This window comes from Physeter macrocephalus, chromosome 21, assembly GCF_002837175.3.
Source record: "Physeter macrocephalus isolate SW-GA chromosome 21, ASM283717v5, whole genome shotgun sequence".
NCBI lineage: Eukaryota > Metazoa > Chordata > Mammalia > Artiodactyla > Physeteridae > Physeter > Physeter macrocephalus.
Genome location: NC_041234.1, coordinates 89357249 through 89377556, shown reverse-complemented (window position 1 = coordinate 89377556; position 20308 = coordinate 89357249). Strand labels below are relative to the sequence as shown.

Below are 20308 nucleotides of genomic sequence, written 5' to 3'. Positions count from 1 at the left end.
TTCTTTTACATGTAGCTGTCCAGTTTTCACAGCACCACTTATTGAAGAGGCTGTCTTTTCTCCATTGTATATTCTTGCCTCCTTTATCAAAAATAAGGTGACGTTATGTGCATGGGTTTATCTCTGGGCTTTCTATCCTGTTCCATTGATCTATATTTCAGTTTTTGTGCCAGTACCATACTGTCTTGATTACTGTAGCTTTGTAGGATAGTCTGAAGTCCAGGAGCCTGATTCCTGCAGCTCTGTTTTTCTTTCTCGATATTGCTTTGGCTGTTCGGGGTCTTTTGTGTTTCCATATAAATTGTAAAATTTTTTGTTCCAGTCCTGTGAAAAATGCCATTGGTAATTTGATAGGGATTGCATTGAATCTGTAGATTGATTTGGGCAGTATAGTCGTTTTCACAATGTTGATTCTTCCAATCCAAGAATGTGGTATATCTCTCCACCTGTTTGTGTCGTCTTTGATTTCTTTCTGTCTTATAGTTTTCTGCATACACGTCTTTTGTCTCCTTAGGTAGGTTTATTCCTAGGTATTTTATTCTTTTTGTTGCAGTGGTAAATGGGATTGTTTCCTTAATTTCTCTTTCTGTCCTTTGTTGTTAGTGTATAGGAATGCAAGAGATTTCTGTGTATTAATTTTGTATCCTGCAACTTTACCAAATTCATTGATTAACTCTAGTAGTTTTCTCTTGGCATCTTTAGGATTTTCTATGTATGGTATCATGTCATCTGCAGTGACAGTTTTACTTCTTCTTTTCCAATTTGGATTCCTTTTATTTCTTTTTCTCTGATCGCCGTGGCTAGGACTTCCAAAACTATGTTGAATAATAGTGGGAAGAGTGGACATCCTTGCCTTGTTCCTGATTTTAGAGGAAATGCTTTCAGTTTTTCACCACTGAGAATAATGTTTGCTGTGGGTTTGCCATATATGGCCTTTATTATGTTGAGGTAGGTTCCCTCTGTGCCCACTTTCTGGAGAGTTTTTCTCATAAATGGGTGTTGAATTTTGTCAAAAGCTTTTTCTGCATCTATTGATATGATCATATGGTTTTATTCTTTAATTTTTTAATATGGTGTATCACATTGGTTGATTTTCATATATTGAAGATCCTTGCATCCCTGGAATAAATCCCACTTGATCATGGTGTATGATCCTTTTAATGTGTTGTTGGATTCTGTTTGGTAGTGTTCTGTGGAGGATTTTTGCGCCTGTGTTCATCGGTGATATTGGTCTGTAGTTTTCTTTTTTGTGTGATACATTTGTCTGGTTTTGGTATCAGGGTGATGGTAGCCTTGTAGAATGAGTTTGGGAGTGTTCCACCCTCTGCAATTTTTTGGAAGAGTTTGAGAAGGATAGGTGTTAACTCTTCTCTAGATGTTTGTTAGAATTCACCTGTGAAACCATCTGGTCCTGGACTTTTGTTTGTTGGAAGATTTTTAACCATAGTTTCAATTTCATTACTTGTGATTGGTCTATTCATATTTTCTATTTCTTCTTGGTTCAGTCTTGGAAGGTTGTGCATTTCTAAGAATTTGTCCATTTCCTCCAGGTTGTCCATTTTGTTGGCATATAGTTGCTTGTAGTACTCTCTTATGATCATTTGTATTTCTGTGGTGTCAGTTGTAACTTCTCCATTTTCATTTCCGATTTTACTGATTTGAGTCCTCTCCCTTTTTTCTTGATGAATCTGGCTAAAGATTTATCAATTTTGTTTAAAGAAGAACCAGCTCATAGAACCAGCTTTTAGTTTTATTGATCTTTGCTATTATTTTCTTCATTTCTGTTTCATTTTTTTCTCCTCTGTCGTTTATGATTTCTCTCCTACTAACTTTGGGTTTTATTTGTTCTTTCTATAGTTGCTTTTGGTGTAAGGTTAGGTTGTTTATTTGAGATTTTTCTCGTTTCTTGAGGTAGGATTGTATTGCTCTAAACTACCCTCTTAGAACTGCTTTTGTTGCATTCCATAGGTTTTGGGTCGTTTTTATTTCCTTTCAATTGGGTTTTATTAAATTCTTCTATATGAATATGTAGTCTAAGTCCACATATATGAATTGCAGAGAACTAGAAGACCTTGAAAGTTTCTATTTATTCTTTTTGCTGGTTTGAAAATTTGCATCAGACTCAACTCCTGACTCATTCCTCTGGGAGTAAAAAAGTCCAAGGCTAGGGTGTAGGTACAGAAGAACACACAGAGAGAATTAACATTTGTTGAATGCTTGTTATATGTATACTGTTCTTAGTGCTTTAGATGTATGTTGTAATTTAATCCTCATAATAACTCTATGAGTTATTGTTACTATTGTCATCCCCATTTTATAGGTGAGAAACTGAGGCTCAGAAATTACCTTAGCTTGTTCAAGGTCACACAACTAGTAAATGGTACAGTGATGATTTAAAACCAGGTTGTCTGGCTCCAGAACCCCAAGTCTTAATATATGGCAACAAGAACACTTTGCTTGCTCCAGATGCATACATTTCACTGATATGTTTTCCTAACTACCTCACGGTCTAAACTGAACTTACTTCTCCCAAATCTGTTTCTTCTCTTGTATAGTTTGCCTGAGTGAATGTGCCACTATTTATATAGTCAACTTTGGAATAATTGGAAATTCCTTTCTCTTATGCACCCTTCCCAATCCATTCAGTCACAGAAAACTATAGTGTCTTAACATTATTTGCGTCTATCCCAATCTCTCCGTTCCTATTACAGTTGTGTTGGTTCAGGCCCCGTCTTTTCCACCTGGACCACTGCAACAGGCCCCAGACATATCTCCTTTCTTGAGTTTGGCCTACCTTTAAATCTGTTTTCTGTAGTGGTGGTGTAAGAGTGATGGTTCTAAAACACAAGCCTGACTATGTGACTCCCATTTATTATCTTCTAATAGTTCTTTCTAACTTTTAGGATAAAGCTTAAAATGTTTGGCTTAACCCACAAGATTGAAGTGAATTTCTGCCTAGCTTGAGACCCTCATCCAACGTACTCTTCCACTGGCACCTTTTCTGGCTCGGAACAGTAGTATTACTTTCTTTATTACAAAATGTTTTCACATCTCTGTGTTCTATATCCTGGTATCTCTGCTGGGATTACCCTTTCTTCTTCCATTTTTCACTTAGGCTTTTAGAATTCAGTTCAGGCATAAGATAACTTTTCATACCCAAGTCTAGAAACATTCATCTGTGTCAAATTTCATTTAACTGGATTTAACCCACTCTCTCCCTTTTTGAATACTGATTCTTTATCTTACATATTTTGTTGTCCTTGAACTTTCCATTATTACCTTTTTTCTCAGTTCCTTTCATTTCTGTCTTAAGCTTTCTCACCAGGTTTATAACATTCTCTTGAGAAAGCCCCAGCTACCCAAACTTCAAAACTGTGGTATTCAATCCTGGCCTGTTTTTTTTTTTTTAAAGACTTATTACTTCCACTTTTCTCATTTTCAGAACAATCACCAATTTCTTCTTTTAAAAAAATGAAAAATCTTTGTTTTTTCCTGATTATAAGAATAATGTAGCTTTATTGTTAAAAAAATAGGAAAATTTTATCACAAAGAAAAAATAAATATCATCTATTGTCCTACTCCCCAAAGATGAGAAGTCTTAATATTTTGGTATTTTCCCCTTTAAACCAATTTTCTATATATGTGCGTGAACATTTGCATGTACGTGTGTGTATATATGTACATACACATACACACTGCAGAGTTGTATTACCTGTTACCTACTCAGCACCACCACTTGGATGTGTAATAGGCATATGAAACTTAACTTTCCAAAATAACACTCTTTATCTTTCTCTTTGTACCTCTAAACTTGCTCTTCCTGCCTTTTTCCCCATTTCAGAAAATGTCAACTCCATCTTTCTAGTTGCTCAGCTCAAAAACCTCAGAGTCATCCTTAACATGTAATTTTCTTTCACACCCCATAACTAATCCTTTAGCAAATCTTGTTGACTCTGCCTTCAAAATATGCCCAGAATCTAGTCATGTCTTACCACCTCCATGCCTACCACCCTAGCCCTAGCAATCTCTTACTTCAGTTAAAACAGCCTGGTAACAGGTCTCTTTTCTGCCCTTGCTTTCCTTTAGTCTGTTTTCAAAAAAAAAATATCAGATTGGTATTTTAAAAATGTAAGTCAGATCATGTCATTCTTCAGAATTCTCTAATGACCTCCCATTTCATTCAGAGTAAAAACTAGAGTCCTTTAAGGACTTGTGAACCTCTACATTATTTGGCTCCCTACTGTATTCCTCTTGCCACGCTCTTCCTGCTGTTTATTTCTTCTCTAGTTATACTGGCCTCCTTGCTCTTTATCATTTGCTTTTAATTTGATTATGATGTATACTGTTTTCTTCATATTTCTTTTGCTTGGAGTTCATTGAGCTTCTCAAGTTTGTGGGTTTATTGTTTTCATGAAATTTGAAAATTTGTGGTCTTTATTTATCTTTAAATATCTTTTCTGTCACCTGAGTTATATTATTCTGGAACCCCAATTATATGTATATTAGGCCACTTGAAGTTTCATACAGATCATCTAAAGAAATTATTATTATTTTTTTTAGTTTTTGGTAATGATTTTCATATAATAAATATCCTATCTGTATTTTGACTGTATGTCTTAAGATATACATATTAAGGCATCTTTAATTTTTTAGTGTCTCAGCAGATGAAGTTAATTCACCATTATCACCCCTCACATGGCAGGTAAGAAGAAGTTAAATTACTGTTATATCTAATGTTTTGTTTTCATTTATTTAGTTAAAAGAAATTATTTTATTACAGCCCTTAGAAAGTCAAAAGGATCAAATAGATGAACAACAGTGGCCAGAATCTCAGCCTATAATCTGGCAGAGTGAAGAAAGGAGGCGGAGCAAACAGATTAGAAAAGAATATTTCAAGGTACTTTATTAAGTTTTAAAATTTACTCTGTAATTATTAGTTTTGATTTTATCCATTTTGTTTTACATTAATATGACAGAATATAACTCTCTAGTTAGATATAGTAGATGTGTTATTTTATCTTGATTTCCTACATGTATGTGGTATACATATATGAGCCAGTTATTTCCATAAAATTTCAGTAATTCAAAATAATTAAGAGTAGATCAGTGTGAATTGTGATTTGCCAGATACTTTACAAGAAACATGAATGTTTGCTACACTGCTAGTTGTAGCAATATGTAACAGTATTTTAAAAGAATTGCCCAAAAAAGGTCTTTCATTGGATCTGTTTCAGTAAAGAGTGACACATTTTTACAATTAGAATTAAACTGTTTCTATGTAAATAAATGCTATTTACATGATTCTAAAAATGCCTGAAAGCATTTCTCCCCATTTTCTTTTCTTATTACCTTAATATATTTCTTAGGATGGCATTTTATCTTAGATAAATTAAAAGCTCAGACCATCTGAATTATCTCAAATTTCTAGTTAGAAGGGTTTTAATGAAATTTCATTGTGTACACCTTTGTAAATATTGTAATATTGTCTAATTTGTGATTAAGGTCTGCTGTATTTGTAGTGGCCAGTCATTAGAACTGGAGTAATCTTCAATACTAGTTAGAATTTGTTATTGGAATTTCTGACTCAAATGAACAGTGCAACCAAGCTCCTGCTCTATGCATAGCAAATTTTATTGTTTTTCTGGACCTTTTCTATTTCCCAAAACCTAATTTTTATCTAATAATAAATACATATCTAAATACATAGTTCTAGGTTAAATTATAGGTAATTTGAAGTTTATATCACTAATAAATAGGATTATATTTCATGCTTTTCTCAGTTTGGTAAAAGTGGGTCTCTATGCACATTGATCAGTTTCCTTATTATGGGAGTATAACATACATTTGGAAGTAGCATCATATGACCAAAACAAAAATGTTATATGTCTTAGTCTGTGATAAGTTTACTCCTTCAACAAATAATTACTGAATCCTTTTAATGAGCCTTATGTTACCTGGTCAATATGAGAGATAATGAAGAAATAAAAGACATAGGGAAAAGAGGAAAGACATTCTTAGCAGAACCCTGGTCAGTACCCTTTACAAATCTTCAGTTATATTTGCATTCTGGCATTTATTAATTTGTAAGTCCCCTCTTTTAGTTTATGGCACTTGAACAAACTCACTAAAGAAAATTTGTTAGCAGATAAAACTTAATGAATAACTGATGATGTGGTAGAAATTTTAGTATTTCTAACTAATAAAAGAGATTTGATATTTATTTGATGTATTAGTATAGTAAAAGCATACAAATTCTGACTGTTTTTCAAAATACTTACATGGCACTTAGTAAGAAGTAAGTGCATTTATTGTCATTCCTATTTTATAGATGGGGAAATTAAGGCACAGAGAGGCTAAGTAAAATGCTTCAAGCCCCTTAGGTAATAAACAGCTGAGTCAAGACTTGAACCGAGAACCTATGCTATGCTGCCTGTTGATCTGCTGTGGATAGCCTAATATCTAATGAACACACTTTCAGATAAATACAGTTTTATTGTCTTTTAAATATTTTATTGCAACTCAAGTAAACTCCTCAGTAAAGTCTTAATAGAAGCCTCAGTGAACCTTTAAAAAATAGTTATTTGATTTAATAGTATCATTTGTTGATAAATATTTTATTTTTTATGGCTTAAGTATACCTTCCATAATATTACTATTTTATAAGTTGCTAAGAGATCAAAGGAGATAATATTTGAAGAGTCCATAATCATCATTCAATAAATGTTAATTTCTACTATAGTTAATAAAGTTAGGTGCAAAGATAAGCTTCAGTAACTGGGAAGTGTTTTAAGGAGACATGTAGTTCTCCTCAATAGTCAGAAGATGTCAGTGTTAGGACACTGTAAAAAAATAGTCAACAATTTTTTCCAAAGGTGTTAAAAAAAAATTATAAAACTGAGATACTACTCTCTAAGTGAAGTCAGAATGGTTATTCAGATTTGCCAGTATTTTCATGATTAAAATATTATCTATGAAGTATCTTTCTTTCAAGAAGAAAATTTCTCTTAATCACTTATCTCAAGAATAAAAGGGTTTATTCATAAGATAATAGTATTGAACTTAATTTGGATTTATAGTTAAAGTATACTTCTCTAGAGATACATATCAGATTATCACTAAGCTCACTCAGTGATGACTCCTTTAGCTTTGCTTTGTTATGAAACATACAGACCTTTTGTGCACCTTTATCCTAACATATATAAATGACTGAATCACAGGATTTCTTTGTTTGTGTCCCATGGTAAATTATTCATGATGCTGTTATTTAGAAGATTTATTGAATGTGTGTGTGTGTGTGTGTGTGTGTGTGTGTGTGTGTGTGTGAGTGAGTGAAATCTAGCTCTCCAGTTTCATAGTTGCTAGGACTGATTTTGGGAGGTATGTTTTTCAGGTAAGCCCCTGAAACTAAATTTTAAAAAGTTTCAACATAATTGGCCAGAGTATGTGAGTAAGAAGATAATTTAGGTCAGATTATATAAGTAAATCATTGTAGGAGAGTTATATTAACTCTTTTAGACTCCTGGCCGCTCTTGTGTACATTACTATTCTAGTAAATAAAATTTAATGTCATTGTTGCTGAAGTAAAATCACTGCATTTCTCAAAGTAAAGGTATTCCAGAAAATACATTACTTTATTAAAAATCTTTTACAGAAATTTATTAATATCATTTGAATAAGATATACAACAAAGTATGAAAATCTAACCTTTTTCGATAATGTTCAATGTAAATTAGTAGCTTTAATTTCGTGTAAGAATGACAACACAAATTTCTAAATGCATTTGATGATTCATTTCTAAATAAAATAGTTAAAAAACATCAGAATAACTATACCAAATTAGTTTTAAGGATTATTTGATTTATTTAAATGCCATATATATTTGTCATCAAATGTGTCTCACTACTTTTGTGATAAAACATTATAATGACTCTTAAGATACATATCTGATTTCATAAATATAGTACAATATTTTAATTTAATGGCTAACCCCAAGGAAAATATTTTTGTATATTTTCTCTGACCATGGTTAATTTTATACTGGAATAGGGAAGCCAACTGGGCTTGTGAAATAACCTGATTTGTTCTGAGTCAGAGTTTGTGCACAAGTACTGTCCCTTCTGTGAAATTAATATAAGCTTCAGAGATGAACTGATCTTTGTGTTTCTGAACAGGCCTTTATTGTAGTATTTGAATTTAGATATAATAAAACTTTAGTTATTCTGACTAATGTTAACTGAGGACAGCTGAGTTGAATTAGTAAGAAGTTGGACTTACAGAATATTTAAAAATCTATGTATATATTCAGATTTGGATTTTAGGACCTTTAAATATGTGCAGTAATGCAAAACTAAGTATCTTCCTAAGTTTTCATGTATAATGGATATTTTAAATTAGAATAGTAGTTGAGTAACAATAATACAAGTCTCGTTATCTGAGTTCTCGACTGTATCATCCTCTGTTTCTTTCCTTTATCAATTATCTGTTCACTCTTCTATGTCCTTTTTCTGTACCTTCCATCTTATAAATGTGCTCAGACCTCTACCATTATCCCTGATTCCCCTTTCATCTGTTGCCTTATCTCTTTGTTTTCTTCTAGGGCCAAACTTGCCATTTCTAGATCTGCAGTTTCCGATCACTCCTTAACCCACTGCAGTCTGTCTTTTACCTCCATTTCTCCATTGAAATAGCCCCTCACTAGAGCCTAACGTACCTACTAATGGCAAAATCTAGTGTAGCATTTGACAGTGATGACCACATCTTTCTTCTCAAAACTGCTTGCTTGGTTTCTGCCTCATTTTCCTTCCCTGATTCTTCTTTTTTCTTTTTGATGCTCCTGGCTAATTTTTCTTCTGATTTTTCTTCTGCTTGTTTTTAGGGGGTCTCATCTTTTGTTGCTCTCTCTGAAGCTTTTATGATTCCAGATGTCTCATATTCTCCTGGGTCTAAAGTTACATCTCATAACTTTTTTTTCCTGTTCTCTGTACCTGTGTTTCTAATTGTCTGGATGCCATGTATTTCAATCAGTATGTCTCCCCCTCCTGCCCCACCACCATGGAATTTGCTCCTCCTCTCTGTTCTTTATTTTAGTTAGTAGTGGTATTACCCACCCAGTTCTCTAAGCTCTATACCTCAGTCCTCCTTGATCTTGCTCTCTTTCTTTCTTCTTACCTTATTGGTCACCAGGATGCTAATTATGCATCTTTCTCCAATTCATTACCTCTTCTCCATATCTACTGCCCTTGCTTTTGTTGGAACCCTCATTCTTTCTTGTCTGGGCAATTGTAATAACTTCTTAATGGTCCCCCTTTCTCTAGTTTCACAGTCCTTAGAGAAATCCCCGGCTTAAAATTTTTTATTGGCTCCCCATTATCAATTACATAAAATTTGGACTATTAAAATACTTCACGGCCATCCTTACCTACCTCTCTAAGTTTTATTACCTGCCACAATTCACTCGTTACTAGCTACTCTTTTTTACATAGGCTGAGCTTTTTTATTCCTCTGTGCTTTCCTTCTTGTGAGCATGCCCATTCTTTTATTCCTGAAAAATCCCTACTAATCATTTAGAATTTAGGGATGAGAGTATAGCATAGTGGTTAAGAGCTTTGACCTCAGAAATCAAACCACTTTGGTTCCAGTCCTTACTTAGATATCTACTAACTGAGTGACTTCGGCAAATTATCTAATCTTGCTTATTATTATTATTATTATTATTATTATCTTCAGATGACTCTAATAGTATCTTCCTTCATAGGATTATTATAACTACTGAATTATTTAATAATATAAAGTGCTTAGAACAGCACTTGCCACAGAGTATACACTAATAAATATTAGCTTATTATTCACTAAAATGTCATTCTTTTGTTTTTCTACCAGCCATCTTTTTTTAAAATAAATTAATTCATTTTATTTATTTATTTTTGGCTGCGTTGGGTCTTCGTTGCTGTGCCCGGGCTTTCTGTAGTTGTGGTGAGTGGGGGCTACTCACTGAGGTGGCTTCTCATTGTGGAACATGGGCTATTGGTGCCTGGGCTTCAGTAGTTGTGGCACGCGGGCTCAGTAGTTGTGGCTCGCGGGCTCTAGAGTGCAGGCTCAGTAGTTGTGGCACACGGGCTTAGTTGCTCCGTGGCATGTGGGATCTTCCCGGACCAGGACTCGAACCCGTGTCCCCTGCACTGGCAGGCGAATTCTTAACCACTGCACCACCAGGGAAGTCCCTACCAGTTATCTTTTTTCAGATGTTAATTCTCAATTAGGATATGAAAGGATTCAGCAAAGATCAGGGCTGCTGGGAAAGAAGGTCATGGTCAGGAATGCAGACTGCGTTCTCCTTTTCAGTGGTATTTGCATAACTGCTCATGTTTGAGTTCCTTGTAAGAAAGGCAGTAATTGAAAAGCACATAAGCATGGAAACTCCAGTGACATACTTGTAATACTCGTAGTAACCTCTTTGAAACTCTCCAGCAGTGCCTTTTGGGGTGAAATCCTGCATCAGTATCAAGCTTGGGCAGCTCCCCTGTTTTGACATCCATGAGTTTCTTCTCCTTCACTAGTATGACTGATGCCATCTTGGGGTCCCGGTGTCCAACTGTCTAAATGTCACTCTTTTGTTGAAGTAGAACAAGTGTCGTCAGTGACATCGTGCCTAAGGATGGCAAATAGGTTTATTCACACATGCCAACTCTATTCATTGGCTATCTGGAACATTGGATTGAAAGTATATTGAGGCTATGTCTGGAATCAGCTAGAAAGAGCACCTTGGTAGATTAGTGATGGTTGTCATAAGTCATAGGAGAGACCGTGGAGGAATTTAGGTCTTGTATTTGTCATCCCTAATGCTGCTCATCCTCCAGTTTGTGGTTGAGCTATCAGGTAGGTTATCTATTTTTCCAAGAGTTATGGAAGATAATGCTGCATAAGTAAAGGGGGCCATTAACTAGAACCTTGAATGCCAGGCCAAGAAATTTGGACATAATCTGAAAGTTAGGTTTTTTCAACAGAAGAGTCATGAGTTGCACGTAGTATTTTGAAAAGGTCAATCTATCACTGATTTGCAGGATAATTACTGGCGAGGAGGAATCAGAAGAACTTTAGTGGTTGTCATAACTGTATTTCCTTGATTCCTGTTCCTAAAAACAAGCACTGTTTTACATTCTAGCATTTGTGATATTAAGCATATTACCTCTGTGCCTTAGTATAAAATGGAGATAACATTGGGTTGGCCAAAAAGTGCCTTCGGTTTTTAATTAAAAATAAAAGACACATTTTTCATTTTCACCAAGAACTTTATTGAACAACATATTCACTCTTTTGTTCCACTACTTTTTGCCAATTTTCAGGCAACTTCATAATTCCATCTTCCCAAAACTTTTAATCTTTTTGAGCGAATAACTGTTCCAGGTGCCTTTTACAGTTTTCCAGGGAATTGAAATTTTTTCCGTTAAGAGAATTTTGTAAAGACCTAAATAAATGGAAACCCAAAGGTGCAATGTCTGAATATGGCGGATGAATCAGAACTTCCCAGCCAAGCTGTAACTGTTTTCACCTGGTCATCAAAGAAACATACAGTCTTGCGTTTTCCTGATGGAAGGTTATGTGTTTTCTGTTGACTAATTCTGGACGCTTTTCGTTGAGTGCTGCTTTCAGCTGGTCTAATTGGGAGCAGTACTTGTTGGAATTAATCGTTTGGTTTTCTGGAAGGAGCTCATAATAGAGGACTCCCTTCCAATCCCACCATATACACAACATCACCTTCTTTGGTTGAAGACCAGCCTTTGGCATGGTTGGTAGTGTTTCATTTCGCTTGCCCCACGATCTCTTCCATTCCACATTATTGTACAGTATCCACTTTTTATCTCCCGTCACAATTTGTTTTAAAAACGAAACGTTTTCGTTACGTTTAAGTAGAGAATCGCATGCAGAAATACGGTCAAGAAGGTTTTTTTCACTTAACTTACGTGGAACCCAAACATCAAAGCGATTAACAGAACCAAGTTGGTGCAAATGATTTTCAACACTTGATTTGGATATTTTGAGTATGTCAGCTATCTCCTGCGTGGTATAACGTTGAGTGTTCTCAATTAATGTCTCAATTTGATCGCTATCAACTCCAATTGGTCTACCCGACCGTGGAGCATCGTCCAGCGAGAAATCTCCAGCACAAAACTTCGCAAACCACTTTTGACACGTTCGATCAGTCACAGCATCTTGCCCATATACTGCACAAACCTTTTTTTGCATTTTGGTTGCGTTTTTACCTTTCTTAAAATAATAAAGCATAATATGCTGAAAATGTTGCTTTTTTGTTCCATCTTTAACATTAAAATGGCTATACAAAAATTTACCAATTTTGATAAGTCTTTTTTAAAATGCAAGCTGATATGACAGCTGTCACATACAATCTAACAAAATTGTTTTGAATGAAGTTAAAGACAACTAAGTGCTGCTAGAGCCATCTTACGGAAAAAACTGAATGAACCTTTTGGCCAACCCAGTACTATTTACCTCAGGGTTGTTAAGAATATTAAATGGGTTCATACATGTAACACACTTCAATCAATGCCTGGTGTATAGTAAGCACTAGTATAAGTGTTATTATCACTGTTACTGTTATTGTATAGTCAATATATACATTTAATGTAGTATTGTTTTTAACCTAACATCAGTAGGTTTCTTAAAAATGGATGACATTTTTGAATGGTGAGATTACAGGCTAGGTGTGAGATAGTGGGGCCTAGAATAGACTAATATTTGAGAGAATTCAGAAGAAGTAAGTCTGAGAGAGATTACAGAAAGAATTGACTTCTTGATGTTTTGTAAATAGTGAATTAAGAACAAGGAGGGGGCTTCCCTGGTGGCGCAGTGGTTGAGAATCCGCCTGCTGATGCAGGGGACACGGGTTCGTGCCCCGGTCAGGGAAGATCCCACATGCCGCGGAGCGGCTGGGCCCGTGAGCCATGGCCACTGAGCCTGTGCGTCAGGAGCCTGTGCTCCGCAACAGGAGAGGCCACAACAGTGAGAGGCCCACGTACCACAAAAAAAAAAAAAAAAAAAAAAAAAGAACAAGGAGGATTTAAGACAGCACTCAGATAGCAAACCTGAATGAATGGGAAATGGATTGGTTTAGGAAGGAAATGTTACTTGATGTATGTACTTAGAACAATGCCTTGCACATAGAAAGTACTGTTTTGTGTTAGCTATTAGTAAGTAGTAGGACTGTTTAAACTGGTTATGTAATTAAACAGTTTATTTATCTTTACATATAATTTACATTTTATATATAATTTAGATAATTTAATAAAAGTACCAAAATGAGAATAAATGTCATATATAATTTACTAGTTAGAGAATTTATTTGTTCAAGGAAAAATAAAATAATGTGATTTAAATATTTTTCAGTATAAATCATCAAGGAAGAGTTCAAGTGGCAATGAAAACGATGAGGTGAGAAAAGAGGGTAATATTAGCAATTGTTTAAAATATTTACTTTCAAATGTAGTTGGCTCAATCAGAGTAAAATGTAATTCATCTTTCAGTTTGTTATTGAATTAATGCACAAGTTTTCTCCAATAATAAAAACTGAGCATCATTAGACAATTTAATCATGTAATTTCCATCTGTCCTTTGTAGTTCAGCTTTAGAATTTTGTTAACATTCATCTTGAAACTAATTAATTTAAAATTTTTACATTTTCCTATATTTTATCTTCTTAAATCAACCTGGTGGTCAATTGAGATTTTTCCTTTTTAATTTATTAATCTCTTTTCACAGCTCTGTATACTATTTCAACACTTAAAATTAGATTTCTACAGTTTGTGCAAAACTATAAATTTTTCTACCTCATCATTTTAAGCTGTACAGCAGCCTGGCATTTTTGAAATGATACAGTCTCATCACCATGAATACTTAAGCTTTGTGTATTTTTGTTTGGAAGGATTGGTAATTCATTTGATGTTGGATACTTGGCAGGGCTTCTGAAAACTCCTTTAATTTTAGGAAATGGAATCACCAAAAAAACGTTTGTTGTACCTGAGCTAGAAGTTCAGCTTGGATATTTTCCCTGTTCCTTTATATATTATATCCACTTTGGTCCTGCCTGCTTCAGTATCTAATCAGTTACCAAAACCTTTTTTTTCTTTTTGATACAGAAATATTTTGAATACATTCCCCACCTGCATTTCTGCTATTTCTGCTCTGGCACAGGCCCTCCTCATTTTTTGCCTGTATTACTGCAATAGCATCCTTGATCTTCTCCCTTTCTCCAGTCCATTCACCTTTCTGCTGCCAATGATTGTTTCAAAGAACACAAATATGATCAGGCCATTCCCTTGCTTAGAAACCTTCACTGTCTCCTCATCACTTAGAAGGTAAATTCAAGGTCCTTCTTCATTAAGCTCCTGCTTACCACATCAGCCTCAACTCAAGATTTGCCTTCCTTTCACCATACTGTCCAAAAATGTGGAATTACAAGGTTTTCTGCACTCATCCTTACATTTATTGCTTCTTTTTTTTAAACATCTTTATTGGAGTATAATTGCTTTACAATGTTGTGTTAATTTCTGCTGTACAACAGAGTGAATCAGCTATATGCATACATCTCTCCCCATATCCCCTCCCTCTTGAGCCTCCCTTCCACCTTCCCTATCCCACCCCTCTAGGTCGTCACAAAGCACCGAGCTGATCTCCCTGTGCTATGCAGCAGCTTCTCACTAGCCATCCATTTTACATGTGGTAGTGTATATATGTCAGTGCTACTCTGTCACTTCGTCCAAGCCTCCCCTTCCCCCTCCCTATGTCCTCAAGTCCATTCTCTACGTCTGCGTCTTTATTCCTGTCCTGCCTCTAGGTTCTTCAGAAACATTTTTTAAAATGTTATATATATATTTTAAAACATATATATAAAAATATATATGTTTTAGCATACGGTATTTGTTTTTCTCTTTCTGACTTACTTCAGTCTGTATGACAGACTCTAGGTCCATCCACCTCACTACAAATAACTCAATTTCATTTCTTTTTATGGCTGAGTAATATTCCATTGTATATATGTGCCACATCTTCTTTGTCCATTCATCTGTCGATGGACATTTAGGTTGCTTCCATGTCCTGGCTGTTATTGCTTCTGTGCCTTTGTCCTTGTTGTCCTCTCATCTTGGAATATTGTTAAACATCTACTCAGTTTTTTAGTTTCTCAGGAAACTTGATTTTATCCACCACCCCCACTGTTTCTCCAAGTGCCCCTTATCTGTGCCTTATAATATATCATGCATAGCTCTATCCTTATACTGAGAAGGTTGCACTACCCATGTAAATGAATCTATTTTCCCCCTAGACTGAGAGATCCTTGAGTGGATGATATTTTACTAAATTTCAGTGTTCCCAGTGTCTAGCACCAGTGTCTGACATATAGTAGATAGTAATCATTTGTTGATGATGAATACCTGTCCTCTGTGGTATGCATATTCAAGATTAAATGTTAAGAATTTTGTATTTGTTTAGTAGCAGTCATTGAAAAAACATGGACCATTTAGTAGTATTTTATGCAATTCAATTAATTCTTTGTCATTATTTCTAAACCTGTGTTAGATACACATAATTTTCCAGGTAAATGTTATTATTTGGCGTGATGGAATTTTTGCATGCTTCCATGTACCTGTCTCAGATTGTAACATATTGTTGCCATTTCCCATCAGGAATTAATCTTAACACATGGCTATTTTCTAAGAAATATAGAAAGGTTTTTCATTTGTGATATTTAAAGGAAATACATTTATAAGAAAATATTTGATGTAAGTAGATACTACTTCTAAAACTTTAAAGGGCTTATGAATCACCTGAGGATGTTACTGAAATACAGATTCTGATTCAGTAGGTCTTGGGTGGGGCCTGAGAATCTGCATTTCTAACAAGCTCCCAGAGGATGCTGATGCTACTGGTCCACAGTCCACACTTTGGCAAGGTGGTAGATGGCATTTTCCAGATTCTTCCTTTAGTAGTTAATCAAAAAATTTTCAGTTTTCCTTTTATATGTCTAAATCATCATTCATATTTTAATTTCATCTTTCATCTTCTTGTTTTTATATTTTAGCAAGACAGTGATAATGCTAATATGTCACCACAATCTCCAGTATCATCTGAGGTACAAGTTCTGTTTTTAAATGTGTTTACATAGGTTTCTTTGTCTCTTCTCTCTAACCTCATCTTTCTTTTTTTAAATGTAATTTATTCACCCATATTTAAAAACCCATAGTAGGTTAATTTATACAAACCTAGCCTATAAAAAATTCTAAGAACACCATATTTTTGAACAAATATTCATAATCAATATCACTTAAATTAGTTATTGAAAAATGCCTATAGATCATAGAAAATAATTCACTTTATAAATTTTTTATGTTTTATAATTCATCCATATTTTGAAATCAATGATAAGAACAGCTTTCAGATTTTAAATTTGAAAAAAGTACTTCAGCATTGTGCAATGGCCTTTGGTTTTTCTCATAACCAATTAGGTCTGAAAACAATGCAAAAAAAACTTCCTTTTTCCACGAGAGACATCCCTGTAGTGGGTTGTTCCTATCGACAGGAGGGTACACCTTTCCTAGCATCTTAGACCTAAGGAGGAGCATGGGGAGAAGGGGTAGATGAAAGTTAGAGTTTCTGAGATCTCAACCAAATACTCTGGTGGTTTGAATGATTAACTCTTCTAATTTAGTTAAACCTATTGCTTCACAATAGGAGATAAATTTTAAAAATTCGAAACAGTATCTCTTCTACTTCAGATTACTTTAGTATTCTAAAAGTGTATTGGCATTAGTAAATAGATGATTATGCATTCATTTGGTGAATTCAGAAATTTGTCTAAACGTTTGGATGATCCAAATTCACCATATAACTTTGGTTAATTAGCCAGTATTTCATTTTATATAGGTGGTGTTAATTTTTTAAAAAGCCAGGATTCTTTGTCTATTGTTTTGGATGAGTTGCATTATAAAACTTTTAAATGTGGACATTAATTTTATAAACATGTTTCTAAATTATTTATATGGCAGGAAAATGGTTTGCATTCTTTTAGAAAATAATTTAAATTAGGATATCCTAAAATTAGTCTTTGTCACATGCTTTTGTAAATCCTTTTTTTACTTTCAGTTATAACAAATCTAAGTGCTGCCTTATTTAACTAGGTACTTTAAGATTTTATGATCTATGCTCATGGGGAGAGTATCAGTGCCAGTTTTCTCAAATAAATTATATTGCTTTTATAATACATTTTTCCTTACATTTGGATAAGTGAAAATTTTGTCTGGAAATTCATAACACTTTAACCAAAGTAATCAAGACAAACAGGCTTGTAGAGGGGTAGGGTGGTGAGCATGTATTTTAGTAGCTCAACTGACTTTCAACTTGAACTGCTTATCATATGTTAATCAGAAAATTAAGAGAGTTAACAGAATTCTGATTGTTTTAGTTTCATCTGTGAAAGGAAAATGATAAAAACAATTAGTATAGTGCTTTACTATTAACAAAGTGCTTGCCTGTACATTTAAACCTAAGAGCAGTCCCATGAGCTGGGTAGTATCCTCATCATTTTACAGCTGCAGAGACTGATAACTTTTCCTAAAGACTCCAGTCAATAAATGGTAGAGAAGTGACTGAAGCCCAAACTCTAGCTACTTCAGTTGTTGTACAGATTAAATAAGATGCTGCTAAAATTACATTATCTTTCCATCTTATAATTTACAAAGTGCTTTCTTTTAGTTATCTCACTTAATCTTTACAACATCCCATTTTAAAGATGAAGGAACAGTTACAGAGAAATTAAATATTTTGCTCAAGGCTTAGCCTAAACTTTCTGACTCTAAGTTCAGATTTTTAAAATATACCACAGTTCTTTCCAAAGCACACTACTGTGTGAAAGCACTTTGAAACAATGTGCATTCAGATAGAAGAAATAATACTTTTATTATCTATTACTCTGCAGCCCCTATTAGTATGAATGTGTATATTTGCCTCAGATTATCCACTAAGGGTCAAGTCCATAGTAGGTACTGAGTAAGTTTTACTAATTTCACTTATCTTTTCATTGAAGCTTTCTTTCATTTTGGGGGAGACTTTAATCTGGTTCTTCATTCAAAAAATATTTTATATGCTTCAATAATTTTCTTTTTCATTTTCCTTATACTATGAGGGAGAATTCAATTAGCAAATATTTATAGACCTTTTAAAAGTGAAATATATCAATTTGAATTGAAATGCAGTTTACCTTTCTCTACTACACTAATCATGGAAAAAAATACTTCTCAAAATTGGAATGGATATGAATAACTACCTTGATTATTTTGAAAGAAAAGAGGTTTTATTTGTTTTTTGTTTTTAGGAGTATGATAGAACTGATGCTTTTTCACATGGTCCCTTTGGCTTGAAGCCTAGATCAGGTAAATATATATTCTGCAAATAAAATTTATTGGCTATATATGAAACTAGAGTTTCTCAGCTTAAATGGGATTGATTCCATAGTTTTAAGTACACATAGATTCTTTCCCCTCTCCTAAAAGTAATTTTCTCTTAACCTTATTTGTCTTTCCAATTCCCATTCCCCATTTCTTTCTTCCTCTTTACTTTCAAGCTCCTGAAACCTCAGCTTTTTGCCTTAGATATACTGCAGTCTTATTTCTACTCTACTGTGACTGCTATTAGAATGACCACTCTGCCAGCAGACCAAACACTGTTTGAAATTATAGCACTCCATTATATTGTGGTTTTAAAAAGGGATCTTTTCGCATTTGGCAAGCCCAAAAGAAAATGGATCCATGTTACTTGGCAAGGTATTGAATTATAGTTTTTATTCGTGAATAACTGTATTGACCTTCAAGAATAATTTCCTTTCTCTTTAAAGATAATAAAGGCTGATTTGTGTTCAGTAATAATTCTTAACCTGGATCATAAGTTTCTAATAATATATGTTTAAGTAAGAACATGTATAGGTGGTAGAAATTGTTACACTTGTCTTCCCTGTTGCTTTCAATTATGCAGATAAGCAGATTTCAGTTATATTCTGTAAAAAATATTTCGAATTTATTAATAATAATAGTGTTTTATGTCATTTTGTTCTGGTTCTTTTTATCATGTCTCTTTCCCCACCGATGGTTGATCCTTCCTGTTAGCTTTGTAATAAGCTAGGAAATTTCTGTTTTATAGCTTTTAGCCGCTCATCTCGTCAGGAATATGGGGCAGCAGATCCAGGTTTTACAATGAGAAGAAAGATGGAACATCTACGGGAAGAACGAGAGCAAATACGACAACTTCGCAATGTAAGTCATATTGACCTTTCAGGTCTGCTTTATAGAAATGGGTTTAACGTGGAAAATTAACAAGGTATGTTTTATTTTCAGTACTCTTTAAAATTTTAGATTACATAGTGATTAGTTGTATAAATATATAACATATATGTTTAGATAGAATATCTGTGATTTACACCCATTTCTTTTGTAGAATCTCGAATCCAGGTTAAAAGTAATTTTGCCTGATGACATTGGAGCTGCACTGATGGATGGGGTCGTTCTTTGCCATTTAGCCAATCACATAAGGCCACGCTCTGTAGCTAGTATTCATGTGCCATCACCAGCAGTGGTAAGTTTTGTCTGCAATTTGTTAGTTCTCTAAAGGAAGATAGAGCTTCTTGAAACAATCTTTAAATAATATACTTCAATGAATTTAATTTTCAGTTTTTATTAATTTTGTATAAATATACCTGAAAATATACCTTTTTTTCTTACTTTACAGCCTAAACTTAGCATGGCAAAATGTCGAAGAAATGTAGAAAATTTTCTTGATGCTTGTAAAAAGTTGGGTGTCTCACAGGTAATTATTTTTTTAACAACATGATCATTTAAATATTAATTTATTGCATGCAAACTGGATTCTTCTTCACAGTAGGAATGAGTAATGCTTTCTGAACATGAAAATGAATACCTTCCCTTGGTACCTTCTACTGAGTCCCAGCTTTAACTGTAACAGCTATCTAATGAATGATTTTAAGCTGCTTTTAAAGTAATTGTAGAAATGGTTTCAGTTTTTCACCATTGAGGGTGATGTTGGCTGTGGGTTTGTCATATATGGCCTTTATTATGTTGAGGAAAGTTCACTCTATGCCTACTTTCTGCAGGGTTTTTATCATAAATGGGTGTTGAATTTTGTTGAAAGCTTTCTCTGCATCTATTGAGATGATCATATAGTTTTTCTCCTTCAATTTGTTAATATGGTGTATCACATTGATTGATTTGTGTATATTGAAGAATCCTTGCAT

At 34.1% G+C, this 20308-nt stretch overlaps 1 protein-coding gene, 1 non-coding gene and 1 pseudogene across 2 annotated transcripts in view; 2 read left to right on the top strand and 1 right to left on the bottom strand.

Annotated features, from left to right (window-relative positions):
• The window catches only part of LRCH2 (leucine rich repeats and calponin homology domain containing 2), an 86536-nt gene that overhangs the window by 59253 nt on the left and 6975 nt on the right, over positions 1-20308 (top strand). The window contains exons 13-20 of the mRNA XM_007109104.3: positions 4654-4702; positions 4781-4897; positions 13402-13446; positions 16091-16141; positions 18380-18437; positions 19201-19313; positions 19495-19632; positions 19786-19863. Of these exons, the coding sequence (XP_007109166.2) occupies positions 4654-4702; positions 4781-4897; positions 13402-13446; positions 16091-16141; positions 18380-18437; positions 19201-19313; positions 19495-19632; positions 19786-19863 (649 nt within the window). The remainder of the gene's footprint in view (positions 1-4653; positions 4703-4780; positions 4898-13401; positions 13447-16090; positions 16142-18379; positions 18438-19200; positions 19314-19494; positions 19633-19785; positions 19864-20308) is intronic.
• LOC102981478 (ATP synthase subunit f, mitochondrial-like) lies at positions 10338-10571 on the bottom strand (annotated as a pseudogene).
• Positions 16472-16600, top strand: LOC112066155 (small nucleolar RNA SNORA35). Its single transcript, XR_002892449.1, has one exon. It is a non-coding gene; the product is annotated as a small nucleolar RNA SNORA35 (small nucleolar RNA).